This window comes from Polyergus mexicanus, unplaced genomic scaffold (assembly GCF_030449975.1).
Source record: "Polyergus mexicanus isolate NDT 795.1 unplaced genomic scaffold, iyPolMexi1.0 SCAF_2, whole genome shotgun sequence".
NCBI classification, from domain to species: Eukaryota; Metazoa; Arthropoda; class Insecta; order Hymenoptera; family Formicidae; genus Polyergus; species Polyergus mexicanus.
This window is the reverse complement of record NW_027223322.1, coordinates 6,168,539-6,195,804: the sequence shown is the minus strand read 5'-3', so window position 1 is coordinate 6,195,804 and position 27,266 is coordinate 6,168,539. Positions and strand designations below refer to the sequence as shown.

Sequence of the window (27,266 nt, the reverse complement as noted above, 5' to 3'; positions counted from 1 at the left end):
AGCTGATCGGCGGCGCGCGCATGCGCGTCACCGCTGACGCGACGGACCGGCGGAATCGAAACCGACATCGGGAAACGCGGATGCGCGAATCGCGGCTCGTCTCGCAATATGGCGAGTGTACGATGAGGGGATGTTGCGTCGTGCGTGCCTCGTCGGCGATGCCTCGCGGATTACAGTGACGTGATCGCGTATACGTACGATCGTTGTCGTAATATGGTGTGTCTCGTGACCCGTCGTGGCGCGTCGTAAATCAGCGACGCGCGCCTCTCGCGTGAAACTACGCGGGGGTCGAACGGACGACGTTTCCCGGACGCGGGGTGGAAACCCGCGAGCGTTACGTTCTCGCGTCACATACGACGGGAGTGCGAGGGAGACACGTGCGCGCGCGCGCGCGCCGCCGCGATCCGTCAAAGTAAACAAGTAGTTATGAGCGCGATCATCGACGGCGAGGCGGCGGCGGCGGCGCCGCCGCCGCCGCCGGGCGTTCTCCTGGACCCTGACGTCGAGGGCATCCTCGAGGAGAAGAATCAACTCATCAGCCGCCAGTACGCCGAGATCGAGAGGCTGCAGCGCGAGCTCGCCGAGGTCGTCGGCGAACGGGACGCCCTGCTCTGCGAGGTGTCAAAATTCAAGTTCGAGCGCGAGATGACCGATCTCAAGCGTCTGCACGATGACAGGTACGTGCGTTCGCATCGTTGCCGTTCCTTTTCTTAATCCTCTGCTTTGCGAAAGGGAGATTTCGATGATCGAGATTGAGATCTCTCGATCACACTCGGATATACAGATAGGTTTTTTTTTTTCCTTCGATCTCTTTATCTTTTGTGACAATTTTTCCCTTCGCTCTTTTTCTTTTCCTCCACAAAACGCGTCTGTTAGTTTTTCTTTTCTTCTTCTAATTCCGAAACGTACGTGACACGATTTCGCAGCAGCGAGATGAACGATAGATTCGTTTGCGGTGAAATTAATTTACCGGCAACAGCGGCGGCCTCCATATTTTTTTTTTTTCATATTCGCGATAACTTTAATCCTCGTTCGCGTTTTGCATGCACACCTCCTACGCCTTTTATATCCGAACAATAGAAGTAATGTAGTGCACGGTTTTTCACTGAAATAAAAAAAAGTATGACTCTTGAAGCTAACAAAAAAGAGATCTGTCCTCGTTCAGTTGCATTCTTTTAAGCTTTTGCTATTTAAAGTGAGATCGGTAATGTAAAATGAGATAAAAAGATAAATCAAAATATGATGAAAAAATAGCTAAATTTATATATATATATATATATATATTTTTTTTTTAACGTGAAATACACTAGAAATACAGAAAATTATAGCATGACACGTTTCTTCCTTTTAATTCGCGCTTTTCAAGTAGAAGAAGGAGGTGTAAGGCAGGCGCAGAAATTGCATCTAAAAAGGGCGGATCCACACGCATCCTTTTCCCGCGCGTTTTTTCTACGAATGTCTGCACTGATTTATTCGCGATTTGCTCTCGCATTTATGCGTTCCATCTAGGGTTGCACGAGAACCCAAGACAAGACAGTATTCGCAAAAATATTGTATTGGTCTTGAAAATTTTGATCTTGTCTTGGTCTTGAGAGGATTTTTGTATCAAAGATCTTGTCTTGTCTCGTCTCGCCTTGATTTTTATCAACAGTTTTTATTTAACGCTAAATTATTTGTCAGCTTGATAAAAAACAGAAAATAGTAAGTATATCTGATTTCTTCTCTTATCCGAAGCGCCGAGCACGATTTTCGTTTGTTCTTTACTGCGTATGCTCACGTCTCGATTGTGCAGACGCAGTCTAAAAACTAAACCAAGTTCTTCCGCTGAACACGCAAACATTTCCGAAAGTGATGATGAAAGTTCGGAAGTAAGTGCAGTTAAACAATGCACATAGAAAACTTATTTTAAGTATGAAACAAGAAACAATGAAAAGATCGGCGTACGTTTATTATGTCGAAAAGAAAATGTGACTAAAGAAATAAAAATGAAAAATAGTAACGCTACTGGATTAAAAAAAACATTTGGAGAAAGATCATGAAAAAGCATATGAAGATTTATTTGTATTAAAAGCAATGAAAAATAAAATAATTGTCAGAAAAATAAAAAACGATAGATATATTTTTAAACGTAAATATTGAAATTAAACTTTATAAATTAAGTAATATGAAGTAATTAATTTGCGCTATTTTCACGTCACATTAAAGTGTGCAATGATAATGATGCGCGGTCTCTTTAAATTTAAATTTTCTAAAGTTTTTAAATTTATAAATGTTTTTATTTACTAACAATAAATAAAATTTTTTGTCTTTCTCGCCTATTTCCATATTAATTGAAATCTCCGTTCAGAGATCGGGAACAATTAGATAACTTTTTTTTTTTTTTTTAAACCAAGACTTCTTGATATAAGATCAAGAATCTTGATAATTTGTTTTGGTATTATCTTGATAATTAATTTAAAATCTTGTCTTGAATTTCAAGACAAGATCAAGACAAGACCAAAATTAGTCTCGGTATCTCGTGCAACCCTAGTTCCATCGTTGTTCATTTCCCAGTTTTTACATAGGTCCACCGTCCACCCTATTATAGTTAGAGTGAATTGCGTTAGAAGAGTGGTTCACCCTTCCTGCAGGATGTCACGTTGCTCTCCTCCATCTCTCTCTCTCTCTCTCTCTCTCTCTCTCTCTCTCTCTCTCTCTCTTTCTCTCTCTGCCTACAGAAAATGCCATCAAATATCAATCACCGCGAGATTGATATTGCAGCAGCGAGCGTGCGATCGCATTTTCGTTCACGTTCTCTGACAGATATAGCTATATCATGATGCGAGTGAGTGACGTGATATCCATGAATCGGACGACGCAATTCGCATACGCAATGAAACACGATATGCGCCTCGTTAGATTGACTTTCTACTCGGCAATGTTGCTGCTTCTGGCCATTAATCGAATTCTAATCGATTTTGTTAAGCATCGTAAGCCGTCACAGCACAGGCAGTTTTTTTTTTTCGACGATTCAAAAATACGGTTGAAAGATATGGATCAGTCCAAGAAGTTGAAATAAAAATTGAAAATGTCTCTTTTATTATATTTCTAGTTATTTTTACTTTCTTGCATTTCTGTCGATCAAAAATTTCAGCTTCAATTTTATTCCTGCCAAATAAAGGATTAGTTTTTTTTTTTTTTTTTTTGCAATTGTTGATAGTTGATTTAATACGCGAGATTAATGCGTTTAATATCGCATTATTTCCCTTCAATAATAGCTAGTTCCGCGACGATCCTTTCTTATCGCAAATGTCGAGGAAGGTTATCACCGTGTGAGAATTTTTTAAACATTATACAGGGTGTAACAGAGCGCCCGTATCAGCAGTTTTTTTTTTGAAAAAACAACGCATTGTCGTGAAAAATGTTTCATGCAAAAATTGTAGAGCTCTAAATGGCGCATTATATAATAATATTAGTATGACCTTGAGCAGCACCGTCAAGGTCATATAAAAATCGCTTTGAATTTTTTAAATAGAATCCCCCATTTTTCATTACATATTCTTGTAGTTTACCTCGAAAGCTTTCCAAAACACTATAATAAAGTATTTTTTTATTAAGTACTTTTTAAGTTATTTTATATTTTAATCTGACATATTTTGATATAAAAAAATTAAATATCTGGTAAAATATTTAATTTTCGATAATCTTACCGTAATACTTTTATGTACAGAATAATGAGACAAATCAATTAGTATAAAAAAATAATTGTTTTTAAGAAAATTATTTACAATGTATTTTTTAAAATAATTATTTGTTTTTTTTTTGGCACTAATTGATTTGTCTCATTATTCTGTACATAAAAGTGTTACGGTAAGATTATCGAAAATTGAATAATTTACGAAATATTTTATTTTTTATATCCAAATATGTCAGATTAAAATATAAAATAACTCAAAAAGTACTCAATGAAAAAATACTTTATTATAGTGTTTTGGAAAGCTCTCGAGGTAAGCTATAAGAATATGTCATGAAAAATAGGGGGTTCCATTTAAAAAATTGAAAGTGATTTTTATATGACCTTGAGGTTGCTATTCAAGGTCATAAATTATTATATAATACTCCACTCAGAGCTCTACAACTTTTGCATGAAACATTTTTCACGAAAATGCGTTGTTTCCTCAAAAAACTGCTGATACGGGCGCACTGTTACACCCTGTAAGTATATCGATATCTCTAGATAAGTTTTAAATGACAATGTTATCGAAATGATGTTTGTTCGACGTTAATCGAAGTATGTAATTTTAAGTATGTAATTTATTTTCGCCAAGTTCTTAGTTTGTCTCATTTTCAAGCTCTTACTCTCAATCACTCGAGAACTATAGGTGCCTCAAACATTTCGCTAGAAAAAAATTTATTTCGATCATGGCGTGGATGTTACGAAGAATGAAATACGTGCCTGATAATTTTGAAAGGCTCTCTACGCTCGCTCATTATTTTATGAATATGAGAATCGTCACGTCGATGAGCAGCCGCGATGATTCGTCGTCCCGTTAAGCTTAGCCGCGTGTTTTATTTCATTGTCGTTTGTATATTGACATTTACCTAGTGGATGTTTAATATGCTGTCGCGTACACCGTTGTCGATAACGCGTGTTATTAAAGCGAACATGAAACAGACATCGTGTACGCCGTTATTAATGTTGCAAGCGCGTACAACAGACAAATTGATAATCTATGACAGACGGGGTGAAGAAGGGTGGGAGGGGTACCTTGTGTCCGTGTCATCGTATTACAGATAGAGATGCGCTAACCGCCTAGTCGATAATACGATATGATGTGGATGCGAATATATTAGATATAATTTACTTTCGCTCAGAGTTTATCTCGTAATCTTCGCGTATATTGAAATCAAACGCAACGGTAAAAAACGGAAATTTTGTACACACGATCGAACTATTGATGAAACGAGACACTAAATTGAGATAAAAATTAATCGATAGAACGATTTAAGTTAATTTGCAATGGTTTATCTTCGCATCTTATTTCAAATTTTCTCGATTTTCAGCAAAAAATCCGATTTAAAATGTATCGTGAGAAATCATCGTGGCATAAATAATCTCACAAATATTACAAATAATTTAATAAAGGAATTATTATGTTACTTTTCGAGTATTATGAAATTAAAAATGATATATTTTTTTCTTTATTTAAATAAAGTTTTGCGATTAACATATTTCCTTCGTTCTATAAATGTCATGTTTAATTTAACCGTACATTATAAAATTGTATTATATCTTAATAAGGATAACTCGAATACGTAAGGGTCGCGCTCGTAAGCGTTGTATTCCCCTACCTAATGCATTGTCGTGAGAGTATACACGTAGGGAATAGTAGACACACGACGAGACCCTGTAAAGTAATCACATATCGTCCATCTGGAAGAGAGTAAGCGCACGACACGTAAGACGTTCCCACAAGATAGGAAGGATATAACCGTGATACACGCTGTGTATGCTGTAATATAAATTAACAATTACATCGGACGCTTTGTAATTCCTCGTGGTTTTCCTGCCATCAATCTTCGCCCTGACAGTTCGCGGATACATAATTTTTCCTTTCATATACTTTTCCTGGTTCGATACCATAGACAAAAATTTTCTTTGCGAGCTAGAAAGATTTATTATATGTATATACAGGGTGTCCCATTTTAAAGGACCCACTCAAATATCTCAGAAACACTGCGTTAAATCGAAAAATGTTTCAAACAAAAGTTGTGTGGCTTCAAGGGGGACATAAGATGGTGATCTTGAATGATTTGACCTTGGAAAATCATTTGAAGATCATGTGAAGGTCAACTTTAAAATCTTAATTGGAAATCCCCATTTTTTATTTAGTATTCTTGTAGCTTGCCTCGAGAGCTTTCCAAAACACTATAATAAACTATTTTTTTATTCAGTACTTTTTGAGTTATTTTATATTTTAATCTGACATCTTTTGATATAAAAAATTAAATATCTCATAAAATAGTTAGTTTTTGATAATCTTACCGTAATACTTTTATGTACAGAATAATGATACAAATCAATTAGTATAAAAAAAATAATAGTTTTAAAAAAAAATTATTTACGATGTATTTTTTAAAACAATTATTTTTTTTTTCTTTTGCATAAATATATCCTTTTTTTCACTGCTATTGCAATACAACGATACATGGTCTCTAAGCTGACAGATTAGTTTGCATGGATTTTCAAAAAGGGAAAATCAAACGCCGTAAATATAAATGCTTAGTAATCATGGCGGGAAAAAAAGGAGATCTTTGAGACTGTCCGAAGCAGTGACCTTGAAGCATCCTATTGACCTGCTAGGGAGACCTTCTTCGCTTTGAATCCGTCCAACTTTTTACGCTCGTGATTTAATACATCTGGGTTGCAGAGAACCGGTCCTTCCTGCCCCCGAACTTTGAAAAATTTTCATGTGTATGCGTGTGAGCTCTTTATCTCGCGCTACCAATTGTGTATATCGTATATCGCGGGACGTGCGCGAAACTACTCGCAAAATGTTAATCGAGCAAACACGTGTGTGACGCAAATGACGCGCTTGATTTATTCCTGGATTGTGTCGGCGAATTTCGGGCTATCTGAGAGGAGTGAGAGACCGTTTCTCTCTCTCTCCTTCTCTCTCTCTCTCCCTCTCTCTCTCTCTCTCCTTCCTCCTCCTCCTCCTCCTCCTCCTCTTCTTCTTCTTCTTCTTCTTCTTCTTCTTCTTCTTCTCTTCCTCCTTCTTCTCTTCTCTTCTTCTTCTTCTTCTTCTTCTTCTTCTTCTCTTCCTCCTTCTTCTCTTCTCTTCTTCTTCTTCTTCTTCTTCTTCTTCTTCTTCTTCTTCTTCTTCTTCTTCCCTTCTCTTCTTCTTCTTCTTCTCTTCTCTTCTTCTTCTTCTTCTTCTGCTTCTTCTTCTTCTTCTTCTTCTCTCTCTCTCTCTCTCTCTCTCTCTCTCTCTCTCTCTCTCTTTTTTTCTTCGTATAAAGCACAGCTTTGCATAGTATCTTGTTCGTAAAAAAAAGGATCGCGAATGTTCGATTGCAATATTATATTGTGACGAGGTCGACCGGTCATGCCAAAAATATCTCGCACATAATTGCGCGGTTGCCCTCGTATATACGATTTGAAGGTTGGGCGATATTTGACACAGATTTGCGTACTCGCTCTCGCGATGCATCCGGTATACATACCTATTGTTTTCAGCAATTTATTACGCTTGATGTTGAAAGTATCATATACAAACTTTAGACTTTTATCGTTGAGTTCTCAGCGAAATTTTCCTCCATCCTCCACACATGTTTCTTTGATAAGTAATCAATTTCTAACACATCCCATTGTACTTCTCGCGTCTTATTTTTTAACTTTATCAGCTGCGCAAACAATTTTTCTCGAGCAAGTCTTCCCTTTTGACGTCAATTCTCTTATCAAGGTTCAAATTCATCAAGGTAAACATCAAATGAAAAGACGGCGCGATTTCTGTAAATTGCTATATTCTCGCGAAAAAAAATTAAGATGTTATAAATATAAATAATAAAATGTGTGTGTGTGTTTTTTTTTTTACATGCGGATAACCTAAGTATTTTTTTCGTGAAAATATAATGTGATGAGCGGACATTCGTAAACATTAACAGATTATAATTAAAATTGTTTAGTTAATTTTATGGAGATTATACAAAGATGAAAAAAATAATTTAAATGCCGAAAAATTATTCACACAGATAAAAGAGAGACGAGTGACTCATCTGTTTTTCGAGCATGCGATGAAAGCATATTACTTTGCAATTTCTCGAGGATGTTTCTCACACGCTTTTTCGGTTAATTTTTCGGTTTATTCTGCAACAAATCGGTTGCGGTTCCGTCGAGTGTTTCCTCGTCTATAGCGAGAGAATCGACACGGTCATGGCTTGGGAAGTTGTAATACTTGGTCGAAAAGAGAGATTTATGTTTCCAAGAAGTGGCCACGAACGTTCGCTGTCCCAACAACGCTCGCGTCTCTTCTCTTACATCTGGTACGAATATGTTAAAAACGAGGCTCTCGTACGACACGCTCACACACTCGAACTTACTAAATGGTGACAAGAGTTTTTCTATGTCTAGTTCTTCACACAGTGTCCCTTACAAGCGATCGTAGATTTTTCTAGAACGAGGGAACGATCTCTCTCTCTCTCTCTCTCTCTCTCTCTCTCTCTCTCTCTCCTTCCTTTACTCGCGCGTCGACGATTATCGCCGCAGGATTTCGTGGATACTTCAATTTCTCTAAGTATGTTAATTATATCAAATTATTTTAATTACGTTCATGATCGGTTTCACCTAGATGCTCTGAATGTATCCGACTTATGTGACCATAAGATTGCGCTTAAGGTCATGCAATCTTTTTCGTCGCGTATACAGTGCTGATTGCATCCTGCGAGAGCTGTTTTGCCTCGCTTGCTCTTTTTGTCTCCATTGAGTAACATTTAAGCGTCGATTGAGTCTTGATCGCCTTTATCGGATGTAGGCAAGGCTTTCACGACGGTTCCAAAGTACAATTTCGATCTTCCAATGAAACGATTAGTTGCGCTCGTTGCGTGACTATTTGGTATCGGTTAGCATTGACGGTCGAAATCGCTAATCATCAACGTAATGCATACACTGAGAAACCCATTTTGTTGAATGAAATAAAATTTGTTTGAATCAATTAAATCTCTTGTCTGGATATGGGCAAACAAATTCTTTAATTAATACAACAAAAAAGTTTAGTTGGAAAATTTGGTAATACTAACACACAAATTTCGTTCAGTGAACAAAATTATTAATTGTATAAAATCAAATTTCTGGTTGTTTTTTATTTATATTTCTCGTATTTATATCATTTTATATATATATTTTTAAACCTAATCAAAATTTAATTAAAACAATTAAAGCAATTGTTCGTATATTTATTAAATTATCATTAAATATTGACAATTAAAAGTCTATTTTTTCTTAAGTATTATACACACTGAGAGATCCATTTTGTTGAATGAAATAAAATTTGTTTGACTCAACTAAATCTCTTGTCTGGATATGGGCAAACAAATTCTTTAATTAATACAACAAAAAAGTTTAGTTGGAAAATTTGGTAATACTAACACACAAATTTCGTTCGGTGAACAAAATTATTAATTGTATAAAATTAAATTTTTGGTTGTCCTTTATTTTAATTTTGTTCACCGAATCACATTTGTGTGTTAGTATTATCAAATTTTTCAACTGCAGTTACATTTGCTTTTGTTACATCAACCAAAGTCTATCCATATTCAACAAGAAATTTACTTGATAGTTGTCTCTTGTGATACGATAAGAAAAAGATATATACAGATTATATTCTCCATCCTTTCAATTCTCTCGTCGTTAACGAGAGATTAATAAGTATTTCCTGGACAGATGAATCCGCCATGATCGAAGATGCACTTGCATACTGCACATCACACTACACTGCATAACAATTGACCGCGCAGTGACACATGAATGCGCAAAATAGCTTATGATATTCAACTAAACGATTTAGTTCAAGTAACAAATACAATTATTTAAAACGCGATGAGATGGATGAGAGTTTGTTATCGCGACGATAAAATTTTATTACGGATAAACAACTCCATGCAAACAAAATAGTTTGTTAGTGTAACATTTAACTTTTTTCCAGTAACATAATTTTTATTAAATAAAACCAAATTATACATGTTCAGTCATCAAAATGGTTCAACCAAATAATTCTGTTTTATTTAACGAAATGGGTCTTTCAGTGTATGCGTAGGAAAAATACACGTCAGAGAGAGAGAGAGAGACTGCACAAATATTTTTATTGTCATCGCCTGTTGAGAAAATTGCATTTTTCTCTTTCTTTCCCTTTCTCTTTCTCACTCATTCATCCTCACTCAATCTGGCAACGACGAAAATAGTTTATTTTCTCGTGGACCACTGCAAAGAGAACTTTAGACTTTTAATGCTACTTCTGTCTCACGTTACCGCACGCGACAAGATATTATATCATATTCTGCTTAATTGAAATCAATCATTTACGAGAATTGCGTCAAATTTAATAACGCATTGTTTGTTTTGTATTTAAAATCCTTTAATTTTAATTACCAAATTGTGTTTTTTTCATGTCAAACTAATTCATTATGATTGACGGTTTAAAAAAAAAATTTGTATATGTAAAATTAGTTTCTCCGTCGTAAAAAGATTCGATTTTATTCAGAATCGTATTGCAAATTTGATTCAAAATTTCTTTCCGAGAGTTTCGGTCAATTAAGATTTTTAACGACCAAGGTTCGAATTTGCCATATACGAATTGTACAAACAGACGGTAAGTAGACTAAACAAGCTACGCGATTCGTATTCAGTATGAATACGGGGTCGGACTGAGAGAAATCGATTTAACGAGAAATTGGAACTTCTTTTCGCGCGGCGTGTCTAATGGCAGGCGTGGTAAATCGCATTACCAGATAAAGTAGGTTTGACATTTCGGCCAAGGTTGCCGCTCGCAGTAACGAAGCGTCACTGCCGCTACTGTCACTATCTTGCATCCTCGCAAGGTACTCACAATCAGCACCTCAGGAGTTTATGAAATCGTTGCCTTGTAACTGTTCAGTGGTGCTCAGCGATTATTTAAAAACAAATATGCCGCCGTGAATGAGTGAATTGAAAGTTCAAGGGAAATCTGTTCCCGTTTCACGCAAAATTTTCCATGTGCTGGAAATCTTACTATTTATATCTAAACGGATCGGATGTCGGAGTCTGGAGAAAAAGAGAGAGAGAGAGAGAGAGAGAGATATCTCTACGGACTCCGATTCACTTATGAGCTTCTATAGATAGCCGGTAGACCACACGGACTAGAGAATCTAAATGTAAAAAGCTTCTTCCTCTCAGTCTACCACTACTTTTAAAATCTTCTAGGGCTCTCTTTGTGTCTTACGCTAGAAGGAGGAGTAGCGTATACACACGCGCAGTCTGAATAGATAAAGAAAGCACGCGTGCACCAATCGAAACGTCTCTGTCGAAAGAAGCTCGACAAACGGAAACGAGTCTCTGCAAGAATCGACGTATGAAGGACTAAAAATGCAAATTGCACGCGGAAGCGACGCGCTGCGTTATTTGACACGTGCAGAGAACATTTTACGTCATCGTCTCTTTTCCTTCTCTCTTTTCCATAGCACATTTCTCAAGGTATCTCCGCGTATCGAGGCGACAGTTATGGAGTTATATCATCGTACAATGTTGCTGCGCGAGCGGAAATAGATTGACAATCGATATAGAAATGGACCGCATTATATACGTTTTTCTGTGTCGTGTGACTACGATGTCTTGAATCTGTCGGCGATGACTGTCTGAGATGGACGATGATTTAAATATGGAAATTGAGCACGATATTCGACCCTCCTTTCTGCGATTAAATCACATACAGATGTCTGTATAATACATTAGACTCTTAATGTCAGATTGAGACTCCTCGCGAAAAAAGATATGTGTTATATTATATTTATTCTATACGCTATATCAATTATACACACATTTTTTGATAGACAAATATATGTATGTATTGTATAAGAATATAAAAAAGTAATTTTTCGATATTTTTATTTTGCCAAAAGTGCTTTTTTCCTATACACAGAGAGAAAAGTTTCTTTGGATTTAATAAATTTTGTTGTAACCAAAGAAATATAATGCTTGAAATGGTCCAATCATACTAATGTTTGAAATAACAAATATGATTGTTTGATTTTCAAATAATATATTTATTTATTTTAAACAAAATATTTTTTGATAGAATTTAATTTTTTCTTCAACTTAAACAGTTATATTATCCTTTCAAACGATATTCTTCTTTCATTTAAAAGATTCATTATGTTGCTTTTAACAACTTAAATAAATTTTAAAACAAGTTAGATAAAGTTAAATGACACGCTACTGCATCTTTCTAATCTTTTTAATCTAATCTTTGAAGCATCTTAGAATCGTAGCATATAGAAGAACTTAATTTTACTTATTCGAAATTTCTATCCGAATAAATGAATATCGAACATTAATCTGTCCGATTTTCCAAAAATCAGTTTCATTGTCTGAATTCTCTTCTATAGAGATCGTGTCAGAAATAAAACTGATAGAAATAATTGTTAAATGTTATTAACCGTATTTTGCAGGCCTTATTCATATACCATACTCTTATAACAGAAACTTGTATACGAGTATAGTGAAGCATAGCGCGCCGCGTAGCGGTAAGCGAATAAATTATATTATTCCAAATAATAGTTATTTTTCCGTCAAACAACATAGTTTAATGCAACAAAACCATTAAATTTTTTATTCGACAAAATAATGTTTCGTATAAAATTATGTTTTTGTAATGAAACAAATATAAGGCAAACAAATAGATATATTAAATTTAAAGAAACCTTTTTCTCTGTGTACATTTTATAATTATTCTCAGTATATAATGTTGAAATAATGTTTCTCGCTACAGTGATTTTTATCGCCTGTATTGTGAGACGCTCGGGATTTTGTAGTATAAATTTTTTACACTTTGCGTGTAGAGAGAATCACGGTGAAGCACAGCGAGCTTAATCGCGTTACTTTTATTCCGTGCTACCAGTATTCATACCGCACACAAGGTGGGGCACATAGGGTTAGGTTAACAGCCCCGGTGTGTTGCGGGCTAAATGGATCGCGGTCTCTCAAAGCTGCCGTTCGTCTCTTGGTCGAAATATTGCAACGGGGCCACTACTATTGATTACTGATTGAGAATACATAGCATATTTTGGCTCATTAGTCGGATAGAATGTGACGCGCGCGCGAATCTGGAACGCTTCGAACCGAATACGGTGATAGATGCTTCGACGATCGTTTGATAAACACTTATAAGGGCACTCCATTTCTCTTTCCTAATGCAATCGACATGGAGCGCGCGAAATCGAACGGCACGTGTCGACTATACCGGGCGTTCTGTAAATAGCCGATCAAATACAGCGTGTACGCAGAGAAAAGGGTTTCTTTAAATTTAATATATTTATTTGTTTGACTTATATTTGTTTCATTACGAAAACATAATTTTATACGAAACATTATTTTGTCGAATAAAAAGTTTAATGGTTTCGTTGCATTAAACCATGTTGTTTGATGGAAAAATAATTATTATTTGGAATAGTATAATTTACTTGCTTACCGCTACGCGGCGCGCTAACTTCACTACACTCGTATTCAAGTTTCTGTCATAAGAATATATGAATAAGGCTTGCAAAATGTGACTAATAACATTTAACAACTATTTCTATCAGTTTTATTTCTGATACGATCTCTATAGAAGAGAATTCAGACAATGAAACTGATTTTTGGAAAATCGGACAGTCTAATGTCCGATATTCATTTATTCGGATAGAAATTTCGAATAAGTAAAATTAAGTTTTTCTATACGCTACGGTCCTAAGATGCTTCAAAGATTTAATTAGAAAGATGCAGAACGTGTCATTTAACTTTATCTAACTTGTTTTAAGATTTATTTAAATTCTTAAAAGCAATATAATGAATCTTTTAAATAAAAGAAGAATATTGTTTGAAACAACAATAATATAATGTTTAAGTTGAAGAAAAAATGAAATTCATTCAAAAAATATTTTATTTAAAATAAATAAATATATTATTTAAAAATCAAACAATCATATTTGTTAACTTCAAACATTAGTATGGTTGGACCATTTCAAGTATTATATTTCTTTGGTTACAATAAAATTTATTAAATCCAAAGAAACTTTTCTCTCTGTGTATGTATGTGTATGTTTTTCCTAATAAGAACTATATTTTTGAACGTATAAAAGAATTTTTCTTTCATATAAAAAATTTATTTAATGTTTTGACACATTAGATATCTTGACAACTGTTCTTCGAGGTAAGGGTTCCGTTAAAAAATGAGTCGGAAAATAAGATGACGTTGTTCATTTGTATGTCTGAGGAGGAAAAGAGCCTAGAAGCCTCTCCTGGGAACTATTCGCGTCGTGACGGTTTTTATAAGGAAGGTTTTTTATTTCAGCGCATTAATCTCCTCTCCATCTCCCCTTTTCATTTTTCCCTTTTACCGGACATCCTATAGTTTACCGTACAGCTTCTCAAATTCGTCAAACGAGCTATTGACAACCGAAACGGTAGCGAAACTAAGAGAGACAAGTGTGATAAATCATCAGATTCTCCAGTCGGCCATCACGGTATTGGTCGTATTACGCATCTCGATGGGTGGTTTATGTCGTAACACGCAGTCTACGATATATGTATACACGTGCGTGTATGCGTTTTGCAAAGGCAGACTCGCGTATCGCTTATACAATGCGCGAACCGAAGTATCGAAAGATTTCTATCTGCGGCAGATACGCTGTACAGTGTGGCAGAGTTGCTGAATAGAACAGCTCTTGCGGTTTCATTGACACTATAAAATCGATACTTGCCTGTGTGATTGCCCGGTCTCGCTAACAATAGCGTTTGCACCCCCGCGCGAGGAAAAAAAAATTAATAAAATATCGCCATTTAATATAATTATATATCTATGAATTATATCTGATATGTGTATATAATCTCTACTTTAAGATATATATTCGTTATTATATTTACAAAATGTAAGTGAAAAATACTTTGCGACAATTCAATTAATCTACGATTTATCGACATGTTTTTTATTCCGCGTTTTTTTATTTTTACTCATTTATTTTTACTCGTTATTTTTCGTTCAATACAAAAACCTCGCGATTTACCTTTGCAGCAGCAACTATACGACATCATTCATTTGCCTTCATTCGACAGAAATTACTGTAGCTGCAACAGAAGTGACGCCGGTTGCTTTTGGTTTTAAGAATTGCACGGGGTTGAAACGAGTGAGGGAGAGAGAGAGAGAGAGAGAGAGAAAGGTCGTGAGAAGGGTGGAGTGTCCTCTCAGTAGCGACGTATAATTACGCGAGTTCTTTAATGTCTTTGGTCACGCGAGTGCCAGGCACGTTATTGTCCATCTCTTTTTCGTATTGTAAAAATAACGCAGCCAACTCGAGAGAGATTTCCTCCTCTCTGTTATTAATACAATATATGACAATATAAATGCAAATTGAAAAATATATCGATTTCGAGTAATTGTGTATAGAGGTGTATCTCGCACACGCGTTAAAAGTTATTTAAAAAAACGATGCACTCTCGGTTTAACGTCTCGGTTTCCGCAAATAATGAGAAATATGTATGTGCTGTACAAGCAATCGCCGCGATTCCATCCTCTTGTGTGATTGTAGCAGTCAAAGTCCGTATTTATGGAAATTTTCAACTCTCGTTTTTATTACTCGACTCCCACGGACGTGTATGCGCTACTTCGAATAGGATCGTCTAGTCGGCAATTAATGCGCCCGAGAGCTTTTCCGGGGATGACAACGCGGAGAGGAGACGTACCGGTTTTTCATCTCGATCTCACACGCGGGAGGAGGCGGCGGGAGGAAGGAGGGGGAGGGGGGGGGTGTGCGCGTAGCTCTTTCTCACGAAAGAGAGCGACGTCCCGACGCGAGGAGAGCGAGAGCGTTGCGTACGAGCAAAAGGAGACAGAGAAAGAGAGAGAGAGAGAGAGAGAGAAAAGTTGGGCGAGAGATTCGTGGGGACAAAGGGACGCTCGTCGTGACGGCGCAGACTCGGCGAACGCGGGCGTCCCGACGCCCTTTATATCGCGATGCTGCCAGTAGTCCTCTCTAACGATTCACGTCGTACTCTCCCCATTCACGCGCAACGCGGAAAAACGACGCCGACCCTCCTTCCCCATCTCCCCCACCCATGTTCCTTTCTTCTCCAGTGTTCTTTACCCGTTTCTCTGGACGAAATTCGTTTTTCGATCGTGCGAGTGTGCGCGCGTGTATCGCGTTTGTTATACGCGATTGTACGCGCGCGTAGCGTGCGTGCGCGTGTCAAGTGCAACGACGCGTGTGCGTCATAGGGCCCCCCCCAACGTAGACGATAGGCTTCGGGAGGTGTTGAAAGTTGCCCCAGCTACTACGAGTAATAATATCCAGGTAAATATATACGCGTAAATTTTTGTTCAAAAGATAACGTTTATTCTCTCGAATTAATCTCCGACTCTTACACGAGACTCTTTCTTGATCTCTGATCTCTCTTTCGTCGCTTATCGAGCGATTCATTTACGCTCGATGTCTGCGACTGTTGAATCTTTATAGTCGCGATATACGCGCGAAAATAAAATACCGTTCAGGCTGAGTGCACTCTGTCGCCCACGCGCGCCCGGTGTTCACGAGAGTGCACCGGTGCTGCATCGGGCGCTGGGACTTGCAAATTTACACGGTAACGTCACAACAAGAATCGTGAACAGTGGTGCGACCTTGCGGTTGGAATCCAAAGTGTGCTGAATCGGCGCAAGAATCGTACAATCACCGGATAAACCGAACGTAAATCGACTTTGTACTACTACTACTACTACTACCACCACCACCACCACCACGTGTTGCAATTATCCGATGCGGATTGTTGTATCACGGTGACCTTATTTCTCGTAAATGACAATCTTGCATTTTTCAGACGTCGTATTATTACTTCTCCTGCAAAGACAATTATGATGAAAATCCGAGCGTACTCGTATTCTCTTCGCGCGTGTTACAAAGTGGTTTCTTTTTTTATCGCACGTATTATATAATAGATTTTATTAATTTCAATTTTGCTTTCAATCGATATAAAATATCTTTTGAATAGAATTATATTCTTTGTATTTTTTATAAAAAGCCATTTATATGTGAAAAAATAGATGGATAATGATCAACGATATTGCCAAGTATTCGCTACAGGGAATTTTTTTACAGATTATAACTATTGTATTTATAAGATAAGTGCAAATGCAATAATATTATCGCGCTGATTTTGCATGCGCAAATTTACATTGGGACTTTCAGTTTGCTCAAGTGGGCGTCTCTCGCGCAAAGAGATAGCCGTACTTTCTACGCGTTTCCATGAGAAACCGTATATCTTATTCGATTAAGATTGACCGGCTCGTTAATTATACATTTTTTTTCTCTCGGGCTCGCTTATTACGATCGAGTACGCATACCTATTGTGTATCTCTTAAGGCGGGAATTATATTACAGTTTAACGACATATTTCTGCCTACGTACTTAGGCGCGCATGTGGGTAAACTTAGCATTAAGGGAATGGCCGTTGAAGGCGAGTTTCTACGTGGGTCGAGCGTGAACCGACCACAAATGGTCACAAGACCACGACGCCGCTGTCGCCATATTGTCCGTGAATGTTTCTACTATTTCGATTCATTCACGGGGAATTATTTGAGAGCGGCAAATGTATCCACGTTTTGCTTTATCTTATAATAAACATCCGTAAAATTTTGTTTAAAAAGTAAAGCGAACGAAAGTGTCGGATATAAGAAAACAAAATAAATAAATACGATCAACTATAAAAGTCAGTGAGCTTTAATGAAATCTCTGGGCGACAAATCTCTTCACGAGAATTTGTACAGAACTCTCGTGCCGAGTGTAGCTTGAATCTGTGCCAATTCTCCGAGTTCTAGCACGACTAAAACAATTGGATTGTCGCGAAAAAGGGCCAATGTCAATTGCCGAGCGGCTACGGATTTCCTGAAATGGGGGCGCGACTCTTACATGTAATCTTAATGACCGTGACATTTCGACAATTTATTCTCCAATCAAAGATCATTCGTAGATCCAGGGAAGAGTATTTCATGATAAAAATACCAGGCTCTCTGTCAACGGAAAGTAATATCAATTCGAATTAACAATTATTAGCAACCACGTATCTACACCAGCAGCCAGCCGGCATTGTTTCGGTTACTGTGCTATTGATTTTTTGCTGTTTGTTTCGTCGACCCCACGCGTGACCCTTCGACGATTCCGCACCCTTCTGAATCATTCAGCATTTACTTCTGACAGTGGTGGCGGCAATAACAGCCCTCTTTAATAGGGACGGCGGTCTCGCGTGCTATTCCGTGCACACGTTCCGCCAATTTTGATCGAAATGACTCACGCACCGATAACGACGGTGACTCGCGTGTGTCGTTTATTACGTGCGCGCGATCCCTAACGTAGGTATCTATATCGCGAACGACACACGGATAGTCGAAATTCTAAATTTTAGACTGGGAGAGAAATTTTAGAAAATGTAAAATTAGATTAATGTGGGTGACAAGGTGGCTACAAAGAAACGCGGAAGATATTCGACGGTTTTCGCTCTAGCGTGCGAAATGGAACGTACACGTCGTGAAAATTTATTATTGATATTCGTCGCGCTATATCGTTGATAATGTTTTTCTTTTTTTTTTTTCTTCTTTTTTTAGCGCACGAATCGAAGAACCAAATACGAGGGTTTTATAGGGAGCTTCCCGCATCACTTTTTTCTGATATATCGATCGGGTTTAGGGCGCTGATGGGGATACATGCGTACACCCCCATGTGGTCGTCATACGTCACAATATGATGATACGTGTAGTATGATACATGTAGTACATGAAGATTATTGTTCCTATTATTGCCATTGTTGTAGAGTGGTCGATAACAGATCGATGACAGAGGGATAAAAATATAATGTCATTTTATTTTCGCGGAATCCTTGTTCGATAACGGGTCAGATTATCATAATAGGAAGAATAGAAAATTTAGTGGGCGTATTTACTGAAAACATATGCATACGAATATATTGTGCTTATCGCTGTCAGCTGCGTCATAAAATATCGGACAATTTACGGCAGACTAATTTACGCTCGACCTTCTACAACATTAAAATTTATACGTTAAAAAAATAAATATATAACATGTATGTATATTTATTAAGATATTAATATTATAATATATAACAAAGTAAATTTCATACGCATAGTTTAGCGTTGATGCTGATTAATCTTTTTTCTATCTTTATCATATAAATCTGTATAAAGGAGATTAAGATTACGCGACGTCAATGATAAGATATTATGTTTGTTTCATTGAATCTATATATAAATATGACTATATTTCAATGTAGCGTTTTAATATCGATCAAATTCGTGCAGATGATCAGCGAAAGATCGATTCGATCGTTTCACGACGTTTCTTTTTTTTACGTACATGACCCTATCGTAAGCATAACGATATACAAGAGATAAGATAATGCAAGATTGCCATTGTTGCCATCGTTCGTAAGTATCGCTATGATCATTATACTGTATAATTCTCGTGGACATTTGACACTTTTCGATCGTTTAATGTTGGGCGCGATGTGTTGTTTTCCAAACGTGTGTTGCAGGAGGACTCATTACAGGTATATAGACTCTTTTACATTTTTTTAGTGTTCACGTATATGTACTTAGATACGCGCGAGTGAATGTGAAATGTGAGGTGAAAGTAAAATTGTCAGCGGCCATCTAGAAATTTTTTTGCGAGCACAAAAACCTCGCAATATTGAAAAAAAATATACAGGGTGTCCTAAATTAAATATCTTGTAAAATATTTAGTTTTCGATAATCTTACCGTAATACTTTTATGTACAGAATAATGAGACAAATCAATTAGTGCAAAAAAAACAAAAAAAAAAAAAAAAACATTGTAAATAATTTTCTTAAAAACAATTATTTTTTATACTAATTGATTTGTCTCATTATTCTGTACATAAAAGTATTACGGTAAGATTGTCAAAAACTGAATATTTTACAAGATATTTAATTTTTTCTATCAAAATATGTCAGATTAAAGTACAAAATAACTCAGAAAGTACTTAATGAAAAAATACTTTATTATAGTGTTTTGGAAATCTCTCAACATAAGTTATAAGAATATGCAATAAAAAATAGGGGGTTCCATTTAAGAAATTGAAGGTGTCCTTGACTTGACCTTAACGATGCCATCCAAGGTCAAACCAATGATACCATCTTATGTTCTCCTCAAAACCATACAATTTGTGTTGAAAATGTTTTTCTCTAAAATGCTTAGTTTTTGAAAAAAAGGGGTGTGTACGGGTATATATATATACCCGTATACCCCTTTTCTTTCAAAAACTAAGCATTTTAGAGAAAAACATTTTCTTATATATATACACACATAATTAATAATTTATATGTATTGTGAAGATTACTATCGAATTCTATTGATACAGATCAAGATGCAAGAAGTTCTGTATCTTTATTATATAGAGACATTATTTAAAATGTCAAACATTTGCAAGATGATTTTCAACGATGACGTATCGAAAGTATTTGATTGCACGTCATAAATTTGCGCGAATTAATTTATGGCAGGAAGAGCTAGTTTATGCAGAGAGCGCGATAATTAGAAGTTAGCGTAGTGCGTGCTGTTGACACTTTGTCTTCGTTCCCGCGTAAGCGTGCAATTGTCATTTTAATTACCGAGAATTAGCCACGGTGTGTCGGCAACGGTTATTACTCGAAAGCTATAAACGACGCTTTTCATTTCGAGGAAAAATCAAATCAAATGGCATATACCAGATATATCTGCAAAGCTATATCGTCGAGCGATTCCTGGATGGAGATCCTCGCGGCGACGATCGGCAACCTATCTCGGGGCACGACTAGTAAGTAATCGCGGTGAATGGTACGCCCCGGACTAGGTCAGTCCATAACTATCATAAGCAAGGTCGTTTCTCCTATGAGTCTATTCCTCGAATGTACGGCAATATGCACTGTAATATGCATTATTTTACAGTTTAATGTAGCGAGCAAAGACGTCACAGCCGTGAACAGCCATGACGTTGAAACGGTGTTCGAAAAGAATTCTGAAATCATTGGAAACACATCGGATTATTTTATACGTATGTGCCAGAGAGCGAACATTCTGTCGATCGAATCGAAAAATTTCCCATCGAATCGGCGCCGACGTCGGATTCTGCGTCGGAAATGCTCACTCTATCGCAAACAGGCGTCAAATGCGTTATTATTAACAAGCCTCCACATCGGAAAATACAAAAATTAATTATTATAGTGGATATAAATTAATTTTTTTTTTTTTATAATAAAGGGCACCGAATTATTTTAAATAACAAAATTATATTTTGGTAAAATTATTTGGGAAAGATCCATAAAATTGTGTGTCGAGGTTTAATTGTGAAAATTTTTCCTCCGATAAACTATCGATACCCGTAGGAAGGATCATCTACCGCCACAAAAAGAAATTATCTTGATATTAAACGTTACGTTCTTTTAACTTCACGCCGCATAATTCGATTCGGGATACACGGTACTTGGCGCATTTCATAAACGACATTACGCATATTTAAAGAATTTCCGTGTACAGTAACAAGGGAGATATTAAACGCCATGGGAATCGCTCTCCTCGTTCGCGTAACCGCGCCGATGTGTCGGTAGGAAGTGCATAATAGAGCAGAAAGTGAGACACACAGTTCTCTTCCTGAAAAAGCGGTAGCGATACCGCCGCTAATCCACGGCGAAGAGAATAATGGCTCGCGGAGGAAATCGCGGATCTTACGACTTTTTCGCGCGTCACGCGTGTGCATATATATAGGGTGGGGCATTTATATTGAGACACCTAAATATCTAAAAAATAAAGCAAGATGGAAAGAAATGTTTCAGACAAAAGTTGTTCGGTTCTAAGGGGGTCATAAGATGGTGCTATTAGTTTGACCTTGGGTGGAGGCGCTTCGAACATTTCAATGTCAATCATATTTGTTTAAATGGAAACACCCCAATTTTTTTTTTACATAAATCAAATCCTTGCAATATTCTGCATAAAAAGTTATAGGGATATGGTGGCCAAAAGTTTAATAGTTTACGAGATATTTTATACTTTATTTTATTACTTTACTTCGACATAATTTTACATAAACTATGAAATCATCTCATAAAATTATTTATTTTGCAATAACGTTACCTTAATGTTTTAAGCTCAAAAAATAAGAGACATCAATTGGTGTAAAGAAAATAAAACAAGATTGACATTGAAATCTCCGAAGCGCCTCCACCCAAGGTCAAACTAATGGCACCATCTTATGACCCCCTTAAAACTGAACAACTTTTGTCTGAAACATTTCTTTCTATCTTGCATTATTTTTTAGATATTTAGATGTCTCAATATAAATGCCCCACTCTGTATATATATTTTTTTTCCTATCTGTATAATTTCTCAGAAGTAGAACACAATTTTACGTGATATACCGCACCGAATACATCAAGCGCGCTTGCTGCGGATAGATATGCACAATCCGTTCGTTAATATGGTGATTGCAGACGCCGCATCTGAATATGTTCATAGTCTGCGAGTCAAGTGGATCGCGTGAAAAAAAGGCGCCGTATTTTAATAGCGAAACGTACTCGAAATAATCTTATGGTGAGGCGCGTTCTTTCGATATTCATATACTTATTTCATAATTATATATATATATATTGGGTGATTGCATAAAAGTTCGTGCCCGATTTAAATATAAACTTCAATAGATTATATTTTAGAGATAACACTTTTATTAATAAATTATATAGTCTCCATTCTTTTCTACAATGGTTTTCCAACGATCTATAGGCTTGTCGATTCCATTTTTGAAGAAAGAACTTGGTTTTTCTTGAAAAAAGTTTGTAAAATGGTTTTCGACAGCTTCCTCAGAATTGAGATTCTTGCCATTTAAACTATTCTGCAAAGACCGGAACAGATAAAATTCTGAAGGCGCAATATCTGGAGAATATGGCGGGTGCTGCAGAATTTCCCATTGCAACTCCTGCAGTTTTCCTGCAGCTTATTCCTTTCAGTCAGGAAATGCGGCACCCACGTATCAAGCTTGGAAATGTATCCAAGCTTTTTTAAATGACGAACAGCGGTTGAATTATCGATGTTCAGCCTCTCAGCAATATCCTCAGTTGTAATCCTTGGGTTTCTTTCCACTAAGGCATGCACAATGTCATCATCAATGCCAGAAGGCCGTCCAGAGCGGGGTTGATCCTCCATGTTGAAATCACCATTTCGAAATTTGGCAAACCACTTTTTAACTGTTCGGAGAGCAGGAGCGCGGTCCAAATAAACGCTTTAAATATTTTTTTGTGCAATCTCAACACTCACGCCTTTCCGAAATTCATATAGCATTACATGCCGCAAATGCACCTTTCGTTCTCCATTTTTAATGATTTCTCTTATGCACAAATGGACTTATCTGAACAATGTCTGACGCTAAATTGACATAAAACAACGTCATCTATTCGGTGTAAGCAACAATTACCACACGAAAACAATAGAACTCCGCCATGCAGTAACTTAATGCCATCTATGAAAATCGGGCACGAACTTATGCAATCATCCAATATATATATATATTTTTATTATTATGTACATATATTAATTGGGGAGAGTATAAAGAAAGCTGATGTGTAAAATTTTCTGATCATAGAGAAAGAAAATAAAATTCGATGCTCAAAGAATAGAACTCCCGCTATGTCTATATACATAATTCAACCGATTATTGTTCTTCGCGAGTACCGATGCGCGTATAAGCACGGTCGAGTAGTCTATTTTGATGTCAAAAGAGAGAATGTCGAGCGGCGGCCGGCTGGAAAGAGCTAAAAGCGTCGCCGTCGTTGACTTGCAGCCAGCTTGAGAGAATATTTTCACATCGGTGGAAGAATGCAAACGTATAACGAGCGCGTCTCTTCGAGAATCGATAATTAAAACGTACTCATTGATATTTTCTCGAGTTCTTTCATGAAAATGCGAATAATAAGAAAAATTCGTGAAATCTTCCCCTGCCCTCCCCTCTCCCGTTTATCTACTCCATCAACTCTGATAATGTACTTTTAAGCGAAGGAAAGTAGATATCTAACTCATTTTGTTCGATTTTGTTTCGACAAGAAAAATCTTATAAGCTTCCACATCGTGTCTAATATTCCGGATATGTGGTTGGTTGAACCGCGAAATGAAATTAATACGCAAAAGAGACGGGGGAAAATTACGCGTTATCGTACATACATAACTTTCACCGTTCGAACGTGAGATTCGCTAGTTGCCCTATCGAGCGATAGACTTCATAATCAAATAAATTTCCAATTTCGAGTCTGTTTCTATCGAGGAACTTTTCCGCCATCCCGGACGAGCCGGTCGGTTAGGCCGGAATGATGTTGTATTATCTTTGCCTCGGGTCTACTTTAGCAGTAGTCGACCTCGATTTCCATCCATCTATACCGGTAACTTCCTACCTCTATCTGATTGTACATTGCAATGGAAATTGATTGTCTGCATTATGGAGCTATACCAATGAATATCAAAGCGTTTTCGCGCTTTGATTAATGGCGCCTTATTTTCACGCAATATTTGCACGCGCTGCGCGAATGCGGATAATATATTAAACAGTAATATATAGACAAATCAATAGAGCGCATAAATCACACGTACGTGATCGGTGTTTTCTTCATGATCGAATCACAATGTGATTGGTCTTTTACTTTCTAGCTAGAGGCTGGGTCGAACTCGTCGAATTTTCGAGACATTTTACCTCATCTTTGTAATACCCAATATGATAAGACGATATATTTCTGTGAAAAATTAATTTTGTATTACTAAAACAATAAGAGATTTCCATGTTAAAAGATCCGAAAAAAGATATAATCGTTCAAATACTAGAGGCTTAAATCGTATGGGTCGTCGTTTGCGCCAAATTAAAGTATGGAGTTGAAACGCACGATATTTATATTAATCGCGATCATGAGGTCGAGGATGAAAACTCCTCGCTGGTGGATCGGTTAAATGATTGTATTAAAAGCTGTCATCTCGAGTCCACGATGCGCGAGATCGACAGTGAGGTACGAGGGAGAGATGATTACTTCTCGGTGAGAGTAGTTTCCTCGCGCGCGCTATAGTCCTAAATAGTGATTTCGTGCTCGGTAAGCTCGGTGCAACCCGCAAATTTACGTTCATTAGACTCGAGAAATTACCTCCTTCTCAACGCATCTCAATTTATAGCGATTACTTGTTTGCCGTAAATTTAATCGTACGCGTACAATTAATCCCGCCTAACACATTGTTGTGTCAGCTGCATCGATACCCCAACTTCGATCCCACATGTTCGACAACGAGACATATCGACATTCCCGTTCAACGGAGATTAAAATGAGAGAGAAAAATACAATAATTTGTGCAAATTTTAATGCACTATCGTTCGAAAATGTGGAAGCAGTTAGGAATTGTTAAATAATATCATCAAAAGTCAAATTACAGATTTTTTATTATAATCAAAGGATTATATATATGTATTATTATATATTATTATTATTTTTTATAATTATTTTTATTATACAGGGTGTCTCTAATTTAAATGGCAAAACTTCAAGAGCGTGTAGGGGACCGAAAAACTAAAACAAGAACTTCTTTAGAGGTTTGCTCGTTTCTGCTCCATTTTAAGAAAATCGCAAAAATTCAATTGTCAGTTGCTCTCTTGGCACCGAATAAACTTTCTGCTTCAAGGTTCCTTACATATGTAAACACTCGATGTTATCCTTTACGGTGCCAATCGATTCGAGAGAGCGATTAAGAGACCGAATCATAGATGCAGTGCACCAAATATCACTAGAACAATGTCTAGTTGCAATTAATGAGGGCAGATGTAATGCTTGCATTGCTGCAAGAGGACAACATTTTCAACAATATCTGCATTAAATAGATGATAACATAAATAAAATGTAAATAAATAAGTAAAAAAAAAAATGAAAACTCGTTTTGTTTCTTTTTTTGTGATTTTCTCGAAAATGGAGCAAAAACGAGCAAACCTCTAAAGGACTTTCTGTCTTAGCTTCTCGGTCCCCTACACGCTCTTGAAGTTTTGCCATTTATATTATTATTTTTTAACTAAAAAATATAATTGCTTGCAAACTTTTGAACGGTATTGCATGTATAATTCAAAAGGACAAGATTAATTAAAAAAAAAAAAAAAACGGTGGAATTTATTAATAGTTTTTATATAAATGATTCGAGAGAAACTATATATAGAGAGAGCTTGTAATATATTTGATATGATTAATATCTTTTCTCTTTAAAAAGCAAATAAGAGAAAATGTAATAAAAGCACTGAGAAAATTCATGAAAAGAATTTTATTCTGTATACATATATTCCTCCTCTTCGTGCTTTTTCGCAGTAATAGATGCACCGCGTCGCGTCTCCGTGTACATACAATCCACTCGTTACCGTTCCAGAGCGGGTGTTTGTATTAGCCTCTCGAGTGCGGGTTATCCGAGCTAAAGTGCAATTCAGACACGGCTGTGTGTATCCTGTTGGTCGCGCCGCTGCGAATCAAGCGTGCTCCCCTCGTCAGGTTGAAGACACACTCCGGTGTAAAGCGAAAGTCGAACGCGATCTCTTTCGTTCCCGGCCTCTCCTCACCTTTCATCTGACCTCCCTCCTCCCTCGTTCCTTCTTCTCCCGCACACCGGTCTGCATATATATGTACGCTCCGTCTTTGTTTCTCCGTTTTCCGGATTATCCACGATATCGTCTCTCTTTCTCTCTTTTCTCTCTCTCTCTCTCCCTCTCTCTTTTTCCGTCTCTCTTGTGCAATGACAAACCGTCTCCGCCTGGTACGAGCTAATCGGTACTCGTTATATAAAGTGACGACCGCGTGACACCGTATCAAGAACTCTGTAAAGGATAGGAGTAAATCGTAAATTATCGATCTTGACAAAAAAGGAGCAAGTTCGATAATCTTTGTGATTGGAAAAAAAAAAAAAAAGAGAGAGAGAAAGTTTTGAAATCCAGAAAACGATTATCCTCGTTTATTATTGAAATGAGAAGAAAGTAATGTGCTCTAAAAGTTTACATTATAATAAAAAGATTGAAAGTGCCGTATACGTATACATAAATTTTGTGTTTTGACAAAAAATTGCTTAATATAAACATTAAAAATCTCTCTCTCTTTCTCTCTCTTTTTATATATAATATAAAATATATATATTTCTATACAAGATAATTTCTATAAAAAATAATATATATATATATATATTTTTTTTTTTATAGAAATTTTAAATTTTGGATTTGAATTTATATTATAATGCAATAGAGAGAAATAGATCTATTTATTTATTTATCTATCCTGAAGAAATAAGCTTTCTCTGGTTTTGAATTTTTGCAGGTTTCAGCGAGAAAATGATTTCTCGAACATATCTTGTTAAATATTTTTTTCCCGCTATATTCTCAAATGCACACGTGAAACACGTTGTTCCGCGCGACATCGCTCGTATCGCGACATCGCGTGTATCTCGGAACGTGACATAAACCA

General features: G+C 36.7%; 1 protein-coding gene across 4 annotated transcripts in view; it reads left to right on the top strand.

The window, feature by feature from the left end:
• Positions 1 to 99: 99 nt before the first annotated feature.
• The window catches only part of Siz (Brefeldin-resistant Arf-GEF family protein schizo), a 57,877-nt gene continuing 30,710 nt past the window's right edge, over positions 100 to 27,266 (top strand). For 2 of the 4 annotated variants that reach the window (XM_070315648.1, XM_070315647.1), the window contains exon 1: positions 100 to 677. In XM_070315648.1, coding sequence (XP_070171749.1) covers positions 427 to 677 — 251 coding nt within the window. In that variant the 5' untranslated portion in view covers positions 100 to 426. Of the gene's footprint in view, positions 678 to 15,591; positions 16,057 to 27,266 lie in introns of those variants that run through there. The other 2 variants (XM_070315653.1, XM_070315655.1) reach the window with 2 other exon arrangements.